This window comes from Micropterus dolomieu, linkage group LG12, assembly GCF_021292245.1.
Source record: "Micropterus dolomieu isolate WLL.071019.BEF.003 ecotype Adirondacks linkage group LG12, ASM2129224v1, whole genome shotgun sequence".
NCBI lineage: Eukaryota > Metazoa > Chordata > Actinopteri > Centrarchiformes > Centrarchidae > Micropterus > Micropterus dolomieu.
In genome coordinates, this window is record NC_060161.1 from 2,490,374 (window position 1) to 2,503,917 (window position 13,544).

Sequence of the window (13,544 nt, forward strand, 5' to 3'; positions counted from 1 at the left end):
GGGGGGGGGGGGGGGGGGGGGGGATGAGTCAAGAAACCAGAGGCAGAAAAACATCTTTTCGTTAATACAAAAAAGCTGGTTTGCTGCCGTGACAAAAGGGTCGTCATGACAACCTTTATCTTCCCAGTGTGTGTGTGTGTGTGAAAGCTGAGAGCCTTAAGGGTGTGTGGCTGTACACTAACTGTCCTCGCCCTACCACCTTAAAGTCAGGCCTACAACTGTTCTCACACAACCAAGACTGCACTCACCAGGAAACCATCGTTGGTCATTCTGTCCAAACAGCTTTAAACAACAAATGAATATTAACATTAAAAAACACAGACTTAACTAACTGCGCTTACATTTACCATGAATCTAATGTTTTGCCTTTCTTTACTGGCACAAATGTACCGACAGTGCAAACATTACCATTAGCTAGCTGTAGCTCTTAAGTAGCTATGAATGTATACAATAACTGTAAGTGTGTTTGTGTGACAGCTCAGATTCTTTTTGTTATTTTCCTCCAGACGCACTCATACTTACTAATAAGGCAAAGCTTAATTCTGGAGTGCAAACTACCTGTTTTGTTGTTTAGACATGATTACTCCATCTGTTTTTGTTGCACTGTGCTGATTTGAAACAGAAGTTACAGGAAAAGCAACATTAACTTACCATTATGGCCCTGCGTGTCTATCTTCAGACAGACTTGACAGCTGGTACAAAGGACTTTTTTTTCACAGCAGAGATTTTGACTTGTCTTAGCAGGGAAGGCACAGGTGGAACAAATTTCATTAACAATGGCACCGCTCCATAAGTATCCCATGCCAGTGAGCCAGCAGATACAATACAAACGCCTTATAGAACTACCTCACCTAAACAGAAGGCCGTCGGTATCAAAGTTATTAATTACACTTGTGCTTTTCCTGCTATTACATGCCAAAATGTCCGCTGTTAAAAAGCTCAATTAGAGAGCTGGCTGTAGATGCAACTAGCTAAAGTTGGCAAGGGCGTCACTTTTTGTTGAAAAGTGGTGGGGACATAACGGGTCAGATTAGGGGCGAGATGATACACGAGAACAAGACGAGAAGATTTTTTGCAGTATTTTGAAGAAATATGAAATGATGAAATACGTCAGCGGGGGGGGTCGTGGGGTCCTCCCCCAGTAAAGTGGAGCATAAACACTTACATTTTGTGAATTCTGGAGACATTTTCTATTCTAATTTACAGTGAAAATACAGTGGAAATGTCTTTCTTTATATAAAGGGAAACAAAAAATTCAGCTTGCACATGACAATTCATACATCTGATGTTTTTTTAGATTGAGTTACTTTTTTTGGACAATGCAATTTGTTTCCTCTATATTGAAATTACATTGCATGTTTTCTCAGAGTGCAAATAAACCTTTCTCACAGCATTTTCATTTGTTAGTTAACATTTCTTGGTGAAAGCTATTTTTTACATTCTTAACAAATCCTTTCAACAAGTGATGGGGACAAAATCAGCCATTTCGAATTGTGGTGTAAATGATACCTATGAATGTTGCATAACTCTGCTGAAAGAAAGTAGTCACACCACATTAGCAGCTATTCAGTACATGGCAAAGCTACATGACATTAAGGCCTTCACTGCAAGCAGACAGTTTATCATGGCTAACAAAGTGTTACCAAACAGTTACTACAATCAACCTTTTTGGTGGTCTGAAGAAAATATCTGGCATTTTAGATAGTCCCTAATAGTTCATCAAGTTGTTGTCTTGAAGGGTATTGTCTTAAATTTCTCTAAATGATACCAATCCTTGCTTATATGTATCTGCAAGTGTATGTGGATTTAGATTAGCGTGACACTGAGACAGAAAGGCAGATAAAAAAAGAGTAAAAGGAGTATTGATGTGTAGACGTACGAGTAGGCGATGTTGAAGCCCGTCAGGTTGTAGGCAGCATCGCTGAAGAAGTGAAGCAGAGCGTAGCCGGAAGTCGTAACTACCTCCGGGACCGTCTCATTACCTCTGTTCTCTGGTACTGCTAGACCACTGAGAAAGAGACATAAACAGAATGAGACAGAGAGACAGACAATCCCTCTCAACAAAAAGAAAAATAATTTAGAAATGCTGTGCTGTATTAGATGGACTCTGGTCGGAAAGCACCGACAGGAGAGCTGTAAGATAAAAAGGATTCCATTTCAGCAATTGCAGAACAAACTAAAACTATGACAGTGATTAGCTTTAAAGTAAAACAACATTGCAGAGCTGCGTCATTCCACATTTCATTTTTATTTGTTTGATGAGGTTTTTCACTGGGGGTTGGTGGTTTCTTATTTGGTCGGCCTGTCGCTTTTAATAAATGCAATGCACTGTAAATGTACCCTTGCCCATAATGAGACAAAGCGTCCTCCCTGGTGCAACTACAGGCTTTTCTTTCTTCAACACAAGTACGTGCCCATCCATAATGAACAATGTAAGCTTATTTATTAGGTAATAATGGTACACAAGTCTAGGCTTTGTATTTGCAAATGACAGATTTTTTTCTTGGTTGGAATAGGCCAAATTAGCCCCTCCATATCCTCAGAGCAACTGCACTCTCAACAGCAGATAAGCCTCAATGGAGCAGAGTAGAAAGTGGGAGGTTGGTAAATTATTGTTGTATTACTGTTTTAATGAATTGTTATCAAACATAAGAGTGCCCCCCACATGGTTGTAGATTGTCCTTTGGAAAAGGCATTTAAAATATGCATTAAAGCTCCAGAAAAATAAGCATTTTTCAGGGCTAACATGAGTAATTGCAATATTTTTTCTTTCTATAATCGCTGTATTGTGGTACGACCGTAATTATGGAGGCCCATTGTTTGCCTATACATGGAGTCATTTGACTGCATAAGTGCAAATTCGTTGGAGCTTTTGAAGCTGTGCCAAAGGCTACCTGAGTCATTTCCATATTTCCCCCATCTCACAGCTCTCCTATTCAGAACAGCAGGCGCTCACCTGAACACAGCAATCAAAGGGGCGTAAATGGAGTCTCCATCATACACGTACATATGGTCCCAGCTGCACTCTGTGGCAAAGTGATTGAAGCGCAGCCTGAGTACTGCATTAGGACTGACAGACAGGGAGAGAGAGGAGATGGAATGACAAAAATACATTTCATGAATATATATTATCTATATAGGCTCCATTTAATTCTTACTTTTCTTACTTTTGAAGTGTCTCCACTATTACTTATGATCACAAATGGACACAAATTTTCGGTAAGAAAACCTTCCTGCTATACTGAAGTGCCTGCGGAGCGTGTCGGCTAGATAATTATGTTACTAGATGTTAGTTTGTGTTAACATACACACTTCTATCCCAGTTGTTATCAGGTTTAATTTATATTAGTATCCTGATATACACCCTTTTCCCTGTTTAGAGAAACCTGTATGCTAAAATGAGTACTCTGACAGAAACCTGGGTACTGTGGCAGGTAAATGCCAGGTTTCTGATCGCTGTATGCCGTATGTGCGTTCTCAACTAAAGCTACTTAGTCAGTAAAATAAGAATTATGACAATAATTAATGGAATAAGGATCTAAACATTGAAATGAAAGTCAATAACCAGGCTGATCCATGTTCGGTGTAAATGTCATACCACAAATATGATGAAAACTGGATAAGACTCAGAACCAGGATACTGGTATGTACCGTGTTCAAAGGCTGTCACAATGCTACAACGATTTACCCCCTTGAACAAATGAATGTGCTCAGAACATTTCATTGTAATCAGAGCATTTCATTTTGATATTTCTTGTGTACAAGTGTAATTTTGATCTGATAATGGTGCTGGAGAAAAGCTCAGTGGGTTCGCAGAAACTTCAATATTTACCCACTGGGGACTATGAATATGAATATCAAAACAAATTTCATGGAAATTCTGACCACAGTTTTGGTCAATTAACCCGATGGCGGCACTAAATTAAAAACTAAGGCATCAACAAAATCATCACACATCATCTTCCTGGCAAAATAAATATCAGTGGCATCTGCAATAGCAATATGGCACCTGATTTTGGAATAACAATCCTATTAATCCAAAAGTTATCATCATAACCAGCTGTAAACATTCCTTTAATATGTGTATTTACTACATTTACGTGAAACCAAATCATTCTCTCGAAATAATGAGGGTCTGGTTGTATTTTAAACAAAGGCCAATGAAGTTCTTTAACACTTGCTGCCTTTCCCTGTATTGTGCAAGAGGACATTTTCATCCGCTGTCGTGCAAAGTCAGATAATCAGTCTTTCATCGTCAGGACGAAGTGGATATCTGCATCAAATTTCTTGGCAATCCATCCATAGTTAAAGCCCTTTGAGGAAAATTTGTGGTTTGGGGTTTTTTGGGATATTTAAATAAACCCAGATCCCAACAGAAATGCCACTGGCGTGTCTAAAAATATTTGAATACATAACTGAGCCCAAACCTTCCTGCAATATATTCCCAAGGAGACAATGAACAAAGCCCAATCTAACATCCACAAATATGCAGGGATTAAAAGAGGTAACCCGAAAAGGGCAGTGTTTGGTTTCCATATGTGGCAAAAAATAATGCTTTCTTTTTACAGCTGTCATTCTGTTAGGGCTGTATACCATTGTATACTTAATATTTAATGCAGGCATTGCATTCAGCTGGTTAAGCATGCATCTCTGAGCAGTTAATGGGCACAAAACAACTCTGAAGTGCAATAACAACATTTAAAGACGAACAAACTCTTTCTATTTACACAGCGCTCTCTTTATCTGGAGCCCTTATGTCACTTTGTTTATGTTTAACCAAGTAGAACTTAACAAGATAAATGATGATGATATTAGCAGTTGAAAAATGCTGATACTTACTATCCTTCTATTAGCCAAGTGCATTTGGTTTTATACTTGTAGTTCACTGGTCCATCTGTGAGAGAGCCTGACAGATCTGTTAACCTGTAATAAGACACCGAGAGGGGAGAGGAAAAAACGAGTTTAGTCTGATATTCAGTGATAAAAATCATATGTTGAAATCATATTCTGAACCAAAGCAAAACAAAAGAATCAGCATTAAAATGAGAAGTTGCCTCAGTCTGGCCTCCAAAAGCCACAATTTGTAGTTGAAACCGCTGCTTCTCAAAATTATATCTTGTGACCCCCCTCAAACAAAGAAATCCATTCTTAACATCGGGAAGACTCTCCGTCAGTCAGATCATGGGACGTCTAGAAGTTGTAACTTGCTTGATTTACCATTACCAGACTGAACATGGTGCTTGACCTTGCTCAGATGCAGGGAGAGGCGAGAAGAGTGAATGAGAGCAGTTTTGAACTTTTCTTCCAATAAAACATCTTTTAAATGAACTGGAATTTAGGAATATTAAATAGAATAGTTAAGTTTTTTTTGGTTGACCACGTGATAAAACATCGGAAAGCTGAAATAATTTTATGAAAAACAACTTTGAAAGAACTCAATCACCACTGCTGCTAGCTCAGCCGTACATGTCATTAAAAATATTATCATACACACATTATGTGTATTATGAATGCTTGTACAGACAAGTAAACAAAATAATATGTGGAGGACGAAATATTTGATTATATCCTTTCATGTGACAACACTGAAGAAATGACACTTTGCTACAATGTAAAGAAGTGAGTGTACAGCTTGTATAACAGTGTAAATTTGCTGCTCAAAATAACACATCACACAGTCATTAAAGTCTAAACCGCAGGCAACAAAAGTGAGTACACCCCTAAGTGAAAATGTACAAACTAGCCCACCTTCCGTTTGAGGATGCCCCACAGATGCTCAATAGGGTTTGCTTAGCATTGTCATTCTCATGTTGGAATACTGCCCTGCAGCCCAGTCTCTGGAGGGAGAGCATCATGCTCTGCTTCAGTATGTCACAGTACATGTTGGCATTCATGGTTCCTTCAATGAATTGTAGCTTCGGCCAGCACCCATGCAGCCCCAGATCATGACACTCCCACCACCATGCTTGACTGTTCCCCTGGTTGCCGCCACACACGCTTGACACCATCTGAACCAAATAAGTTTATCTTGGTCTCATCAGACCACAGGACATGGTTCCAGTAATCCATGTCCTTAGTCTGCTTGTCTTCAGCAAACTGATTGCGGGTTTTCTTCTGCATCTTTAGAAGAGGCTTCCTTCTGGGACGACAGACATGCGGACCAATTTGATGCAGTGTGCGGTGTACGGTCTGAGCCCTGACAGGCTGACCCCACCCACTCTGCAGCAATGCCGGCAGCACTCATACGTCTATTTCCCAAAGACAACCTCTGGATACTGAGCACGTGCACTCAGCTTCTTTAGTTGACCATGGCGATGTCTGTTCTGAGTGGAGCCTGTCCTGTTGAACCGCTGTGTGGTCTTGGCCACCGTGCTGCAGCTCAGTTTCAGGGTCTTGGTAATCTTCTTATAGCCTAGGCCGTCTTTATGCAGAGCAACAATTCATTTTTTCAGATCCTCAGAGAGTTCTTTGCCATGAGGTGCCATATTGAACTATGAGGAAGTGTGAGAGCAATAACACCAAATTTAACACACCTGCTTCCCATTCATACTTGAGACTTTGTAACACCAGGGAGGAAAAATGGCTAATTGGGCCCAATTTGGACATTTTCACTTTGGGGTAAATTCACTTTTGTTGACAGCGGTTTAGACATTAATGGCTGTGTGATGTGTTATTTTAAGCAGCAAATTTACAACTTATAAAATATACAAGCTGTACACTCACTACTTTACATTGAAGCAAAGTGTCATTTCTTCAGTGTTGTCACATGAAAAGATATAATCAAATATAAAAATGTGAGGGGTGGACTCACTGTTGTGAGGTACTGTACATGGTTTGGCATTGCTAAATTTAAATTTAGACATATATATTACCACCTGGCACTCTCATCTGTCTCATTTTGTTTGTTCATTAAGTATAAAATTAGTACAAGGGGCAATTAGCTTAGCTTAGTATCAAGTCTGGAAGCAGAGGAAACAGCTAACCTGGCTCTAAGCATAGTTGAAAAAGCTCACTGATCAAACACATTATAACGTGTTGTTTAATTCATACGCAATCAGAATTTAATACAAACATTTACAGTTTTATAATGAGATAGATCCTTTTACTATTTCCATTTTCTTGGCTTGAACTCTGAAAACAATATGAGAATGATAATGATCTCCTTTTCTAGCCACAAAGCGAATAACTGTATTTCCCAAAATGTCAAGAAACTTAACTTTACTTGGTTTCTCTTACCTCGTTCCTCTACAAGAAGTGTTGTCCTAGAATTAGCCACACTGCCTGCTACTGTTTAATTATCAGCTGCCACATAATGTGCAGCCTGCACTCCATTTAAGTAGATTTCCCTGCCCTTACTGCTGCCTAACATACAGCTCACCAGCATGGCCAAATGGAGATCCGCCTCATTCATGCATCACAGACACCACTAACAGCATACAGCCATCCCTACATTATTTAACTTTGGATTAATGTAGGTTATTTTCTCTTTTAGACTGCTAAAAAGAAATCTTTTCAATTTTGTCTTTGCTGTGTTGGAACTGCAGTTTACCGAATATTTCAGAAACCAACTCTCTACTATAGCAGATGCGGAAATAAATCAATATATTAGAAATATACAAATACATTAATACATGTTCTCAGCCAACATGGATAACGAGTTACTCAGACTGAGTCTTGAATGAAGGAAACACTGCTGGGAAATCATGACATCCCACTCGTGTCAAGGTAAGACAGTGCACATTACTGTTGCCATAGAGACCCCAATATAACAAACACAATGACAGTGTGACTGTATGTGTGTGCGCGGCAACCATCTGTCACAGCTGTCAATCAAAGTAATCCCATTGCATTGCTGCATAGAGGGAAAAAGGTGAAAATGGAGACGCACACTCAAACACATGAACACACTGTCACACACACACACACACACAACACACTGGGGCTAAAGACATCGCAGCCTGCCTCGGGTTGGACAGTATGTTACTGTATGCGAGTGCGTTCATTATCTAGGCCTGCAGTGTTACTGTAGACTCTGTGGTCATTTTTGGCACGCTGCCAGACCAGACAGGGAGCGAGAAACACATTTTTATGTGTCCTGGGTAAGAATTGGGTTCATAATAATAATTTTTCAAAGGCTAAGCTACAGTGTGCTTTACAACACTAAAACATGATGAAACCAGTTGTATTAAAACACAAAAATAGATAAAACAGAACATATTGATAGATCAGATTAGATCAGATTTACATATTTTAACATACACTATATATAGAATGGTTCCTTTGCAACAGAGTTTTGAATTTAGGCCTTCGGTGCTCTGGTCACTCTTTTGCACAAAAGACAATGAGGGCAAACATTAAATGGAAGGAAAATAATTAAAACTCTACTATAAAGGTGCTTCATGACAGCGAATGGTCACAGTTACACCTGCTGCCTGCTGACATGGACCGTGTCCTGCACTGTAGTTTGAATGTGCAGCAGGGGGGCACAACTGTTATTGGCTCCATCTGATCCTACAACACACTACAGGCTACAGGCTCATGCCATCCACCTATTCTAATGTTGTCAAAAGAGTGGGTTATAGATTGAAAGAGGAAGTTGTGAGCAACATGACACAATTACAGTAGAGAGCCTAAGTCAGTCACTTCCGCTACCTTATTTTGGAAAAAATATGTACAGTAGTCAATAGCTACAGACAACTTATTTTTAGATCCTGTTTGAACTGTGCCCTGAATTACACATAATGATCCATCCATCCATTGTCAACCGCTTATCCTGCGTACAGGGTCAATTTGTCCTGGTTTGTCAATTTAAAAGATAATTCTGTTTGTCAAGAGACAAGTATTGTGTGAAAACCAATGAATCAATGAACTACATCTCTCGTCTCGTAATTCAGAGCACAATTCAAACGGGATAAAAAAATAAGTAGTCCCTTGCCATTGACTACCGTACATATTTTTTCCGAAGTAAGGTCCCATGGTGGTCCACCGCAAGGGGAGGGACTCAGGCTCTCTATAACTAATATGATCAACAATGATTACACCTCAAGCCACGGCGGCAAGTTGTCTAAAGTTTAACCGTCATCAAGTCAGTCATTCACGTTTACAAGAGCAGCAGCTGCGCTCTCTACCCTTGCTGCTGCTGCATACAGCTCTGAAAGTTCTATAGTTGTGCAAAACTCTTTCTAGCAATGACTGATTACGTGAGTGACTGCCACTGGCATTTGACCACCCTGCCTGACTCTGGTTCTGGCAGTGAAATAAAAGGATTGTTCTTTAAGAATTTGCAGAAGGAGCTCAAAGGGAGCAACCCAAAAAACAAGAGTTGAAACGCAGAAACACACACCATTATTGTCGCCATCAGTCAGTGCATGAGATTAAGAGTGTGTCAGGACAAATGTGCCGTTTCTCTGTAATGAGAGAGAAAGAGGGAGAGCAAACAGATTGCAGCACAGCCGGACACAGGCCACAGTGAACGCTAAAATCCTGCCAATAAAACACACGAACACAGCACACATTTAGCCTATGCATGAATATAAAATAAAATCACAGATATGTGAGATTGAAAGAATGTTAAAAAAGAGCTAAAGAATGATTAAAAAAAACCCTCAGGTTTGTTTGTTTTGCCTCCTTTTTTACAGCTCACTTCTTTCTTTTCTATCTATTTTTCTATCAATCTCTCCTATCTGTCCCTGATGATCACAGTTTGATCCTCTCTGACTTTAATCCCAGATTAGAAGACAAATATTCATGTCATGATGCTGTGCCTGGCTCAAAAGATGGTGATATAGACCATGATGAAAACTCTCTTTTAAGGTTTTTTGTTGATGATGATACATGAATACAGAAGATTTCTGGACTGTTATTCACAAGATCTATTGCTTTTTGTCCTGTCTTATTACTGCAGTAGTGTTATTAATGCTTACATTTCTCAGAATTAGGACCATATTTCACATCCCACAAGGTCTTTGTGAAAACATTGTAAAACTTTCACAAAGGGCATTTAAAGGTAAGGTGGAAGAGATGCAATGTTCGTATCTAAAACTTAATTTTCTTAACTGTTGCAAATGGCACTTATTTTAACACTAAATACCATATACTGGAAAGGGTTCAGTTCCACTGGGCTGCAAAGTAAACCAGCTAAAGCAGCCGATATGGCTACTCTACCACAAAGGTGTTAGCCTAAGTAACATCTAGCCAGCTGTTAATAAGTTTGATACAGCATGAAAGGTCAGCCTTGCTGCCAAAGTGCCCCACTGACCAAACATAGCACTGTAACAATAAAATTCCCTGGAGCCTAGAAAGCATTTTCCCCATTCACCACCATTACAAAGGATATGTCTGTAAAACTGACACCTAGAACTGCAGTCAAGGTCAATAATTAGTGAGATTAAAAACAATAGTTATTATTTAAAATATAACTGCATTTTATAAAAGGCTTGATCCAAGTTACAGGTTATGGTTACAACCCACTCATCCACTTTCTATTCCCATCTGTCCTCTGCAGAGAGGCGGAGCCTGTCAAATCTGACATTTAGTGAGAGACAGGGTACACCCTGTACAGGTTGCCAGTCTATTAGAGAGCTGACACATATGGACAGATAACCATTTGCATTCAAATTACCAACTTAGAGTCTTCTGCTCCTTCTTCAGTAAACCACACCTGTATCTTTGGACTGTGTGGGAAACTGGAAACCCACGCAGGCAGAGGGAGGACATGCAGAAAGGCCCCAGCCTGCCAAATAATTCAAATCCAAAACATTTGTGCTGTGAGGCAACAGTGCAAGTCTGTTTTGGGGATGATGTTTTGATTCCTCTGATTTTTTTTATTGTTAACGTAAATATCCAAAAAGAAAGTTAATCATCAGAATAATCATTAGAATTCTGAAGATTATAATTGGGACAAAGCCTCTTCTCCCGTATTTGATGTGAAACACTCAGTGAGAGCAGAGTGACCATGCAGAGAGGCTCAGCACATCTATGAAAACATGAAAAAGGTAGATCCCATTCATAGTTAATGAGGAACTGGCTTGAGCGGCATCCTCCAGCCCCAACAAACCATTTGGCCAAACGCTTCCACCATTAATACTCCCAAAAAAGCCAGACGTAGAAGAAGACAGTCATACCTTACGTACACACTTGCAGACACTGGACCAGCACACACACTTTGCAGCAAGCCAAGGTTATAAATGGTGACCAGAGACAGCAGGCAGTCTGGGAGCTCACAGCATGAGGCCAAAGTCACATCTTTTACAGATTCCACAGGACTAAAATCAGGGTCCACACACACACACACACACACACACACACATATAGACTAGTATACACAAATAATAAAAGTGCGAGAGGGTGATGGTAGCAGAGGTAGAGGAGGCACAGAGGCAGAGAAATATGAGAGAAGAGGGAGAGGAAGAGACAGAGAGAGCAGAGACATAAAACAGAGACAGGGACGAGGGGATGAAGTATAAGAGTCCAGCACCCTTTGAAATATTCATCCTCTCCGGGTGAATAATTGATAGCGTACAGAAGACAGATACATGAAGAATAGACAGACAAATGGATGGAAAGAGAGCAAGAAGGATAAGACACACAGACACACAGACAGAGAGCCTCCTGACTTCAGGTAGTGAATGTACAAATCTCCTGTTTCGTTTTCTCTGTCACCGCCTTCATAGGTTCAACCCAGCACTTCTTTTACTGTCCGCTTCTGCCACACACAGCAGCATGGAAAGCACAAGCCTTTCTTACAAACCTTGTCTTGATATGATAAAATAAGAAAATTACAAAGACAATAAGATCATCCTAATTATAAAATAATGTTTAGGTTTTACCATGAATTGTACTAGTATAACAGACAGAAGATCCGACATCTACCAAAACGTGTTGTTCACTCTCTAAATAAGTATTCTTCAATTCACTAAGGTGCAATGCAATTGGCTACTCTTTATTAGTGTTAATTAATTAGTACTAATTCCATATGTGGTGGCTATATCTGCATCTGTTTTTTAGATTTACAGCTATGACATATTTTTGTTTTAATACACTAACATACTTAATATACATTTGCGCTGTTTTACTTTTTTAAGCAAGACGCACCACAATACAAAACATTGTTAAATTAAAAAATTTAAAAAATGTAACGTACAGTTAGCAATATATAACAATTGCTAATGGATTAGGGACTCTTCCTAAGATACTGTAGTAAGATGGAAAATGTTATATACAGAAGCAATGGCACCAATTTGACTTTCAAATTAGTTTTTGTGAGTAAAGTTTCTGTTTGTATCCCGTGCACTACTATTACATGAACACATATGTACATTCACACTATGGCAGGTGACATTTGCACTGCCAACACTGCAGAGGGAACATATGCAAATGTGTAGTGCATTCAAAACAAAACGAGTCCTTCAGTTAGGGCAGTAACCAAGAAAACTAGTAATGCACCAGAAAGAGGCAGGAACAAAGACTGCTAGCTTAAGGAATACAAATTTTAAAATATACTTACTATACAATATATTTACTTAACCCCTAGTTGCTCCAGAGGTGTACGACCTCTGACATATATAGCAACTGTATGTTGCTATGGATAATAATATAATAATGAATAAATGTAATGATGCCAGCTGACTTTTCAATACCTCAAGTTACAGGCTTTACATTCCTCTGCTGCTACAAAAGTTCTGCTTGCTTTCCGAGTTAACCTGAGCTGTTAGAGTAACACATCCTCACAACTTCCCCCTCATTTCATTCACTTTCTTTCATTTATTTTCTGCTGTGTTCTCTCATCTCTACGAGATGAGGAAAACTCCTTGGCAAGCTTGGACCTTGGCCAACTACATCTCCCAGGAGCCTTTGCCAGAGGCTAGAGGTTAGCTCAACAAGAGGGCTGGACTTCAACTCTCTATAGTGTCACAGTGTACAGCCTTGCCGCAGCTAATGCATCAGCAGATTTAAGATTTAACATGCTTAAATGGCAACAGTAAGAAAATCAAATTACACTGGTGTTAGCTTTTAAGGAGTAACAACACTTATGTGCCCAGACAGCATGCAGTGACACCCAGTGTCTCCTTCCCTGACTGAATTACACAGTCAAAGTTAAGTAGACTGTCCAGTCCCCTGAAACAAATGAAGAGAAAGAAAATGAAGTTAAGAGTTGGACTGAAAGGTCAGTGTGTGTCTTACAGGACAGGATACAAGCATCGTTGTATTGATTTTCTCTCTGCTGTTCCTCCACTACAACAACACAGACATTCACTAACCTCTAGGACTGCACAACAGCGTGGTGACACATTCATACAAGAAAGAAACACGTAAGCACAGCCACACACACAACCACGCACACAAAGACTTTCAGTGACAGCGTCAAGTCAGCTGAGAGTGACATCATTGTCAGTAACAAGAAGACGTACACATGTTTGTGTTTAACTTGACTGTGAGGAAAGTCCACTTAGTGTTTTCTTTCCCTAACCCTGTAATCGTAACCCGAACCCCTCACACTACACGCCATAAATTAGCCTGTTAAAGAAGGGAGAGTTGTCAAGAAG

At 39.7% G+C, this 13,544-nt stretch overlaps 1 protein-coding gene across 10 annotated transcripts in view; it reads right to left on the reverse strand.

Moving 5' to 3' along the window:
* The window catches only part of atrnl1a (attractin-like 1a), a 233,381-nt gene that overhangs the window by 193,099 nt on the left and 26,738 nt on the right, over window positions 1-13,544 (reverse strand). For all 10 annotated transcript variants that reach the window (XM_046065149.1, XM_046065150.1, XM_046065151.1 and 7 more), the window contains exons 2-4: window positions 4,840-4,923; window positions 2,957-3,070; window positions 1,880-2,008 (exon numbers count right to left, since the gene is read on the reverse strand). In XM_046065149.1, the coding sequence (XP_045921105.1) occupies window positions 1,880-2,008; window positions 2,957-3,070; window positions 4,840-4,923 (327 nt within the window). The remainder of the gene's footprint in view (window positions 1-1,879; window positions 2,009-2,956; window positions 3,071-4,839; window positions 4,924-13,544) is intronic.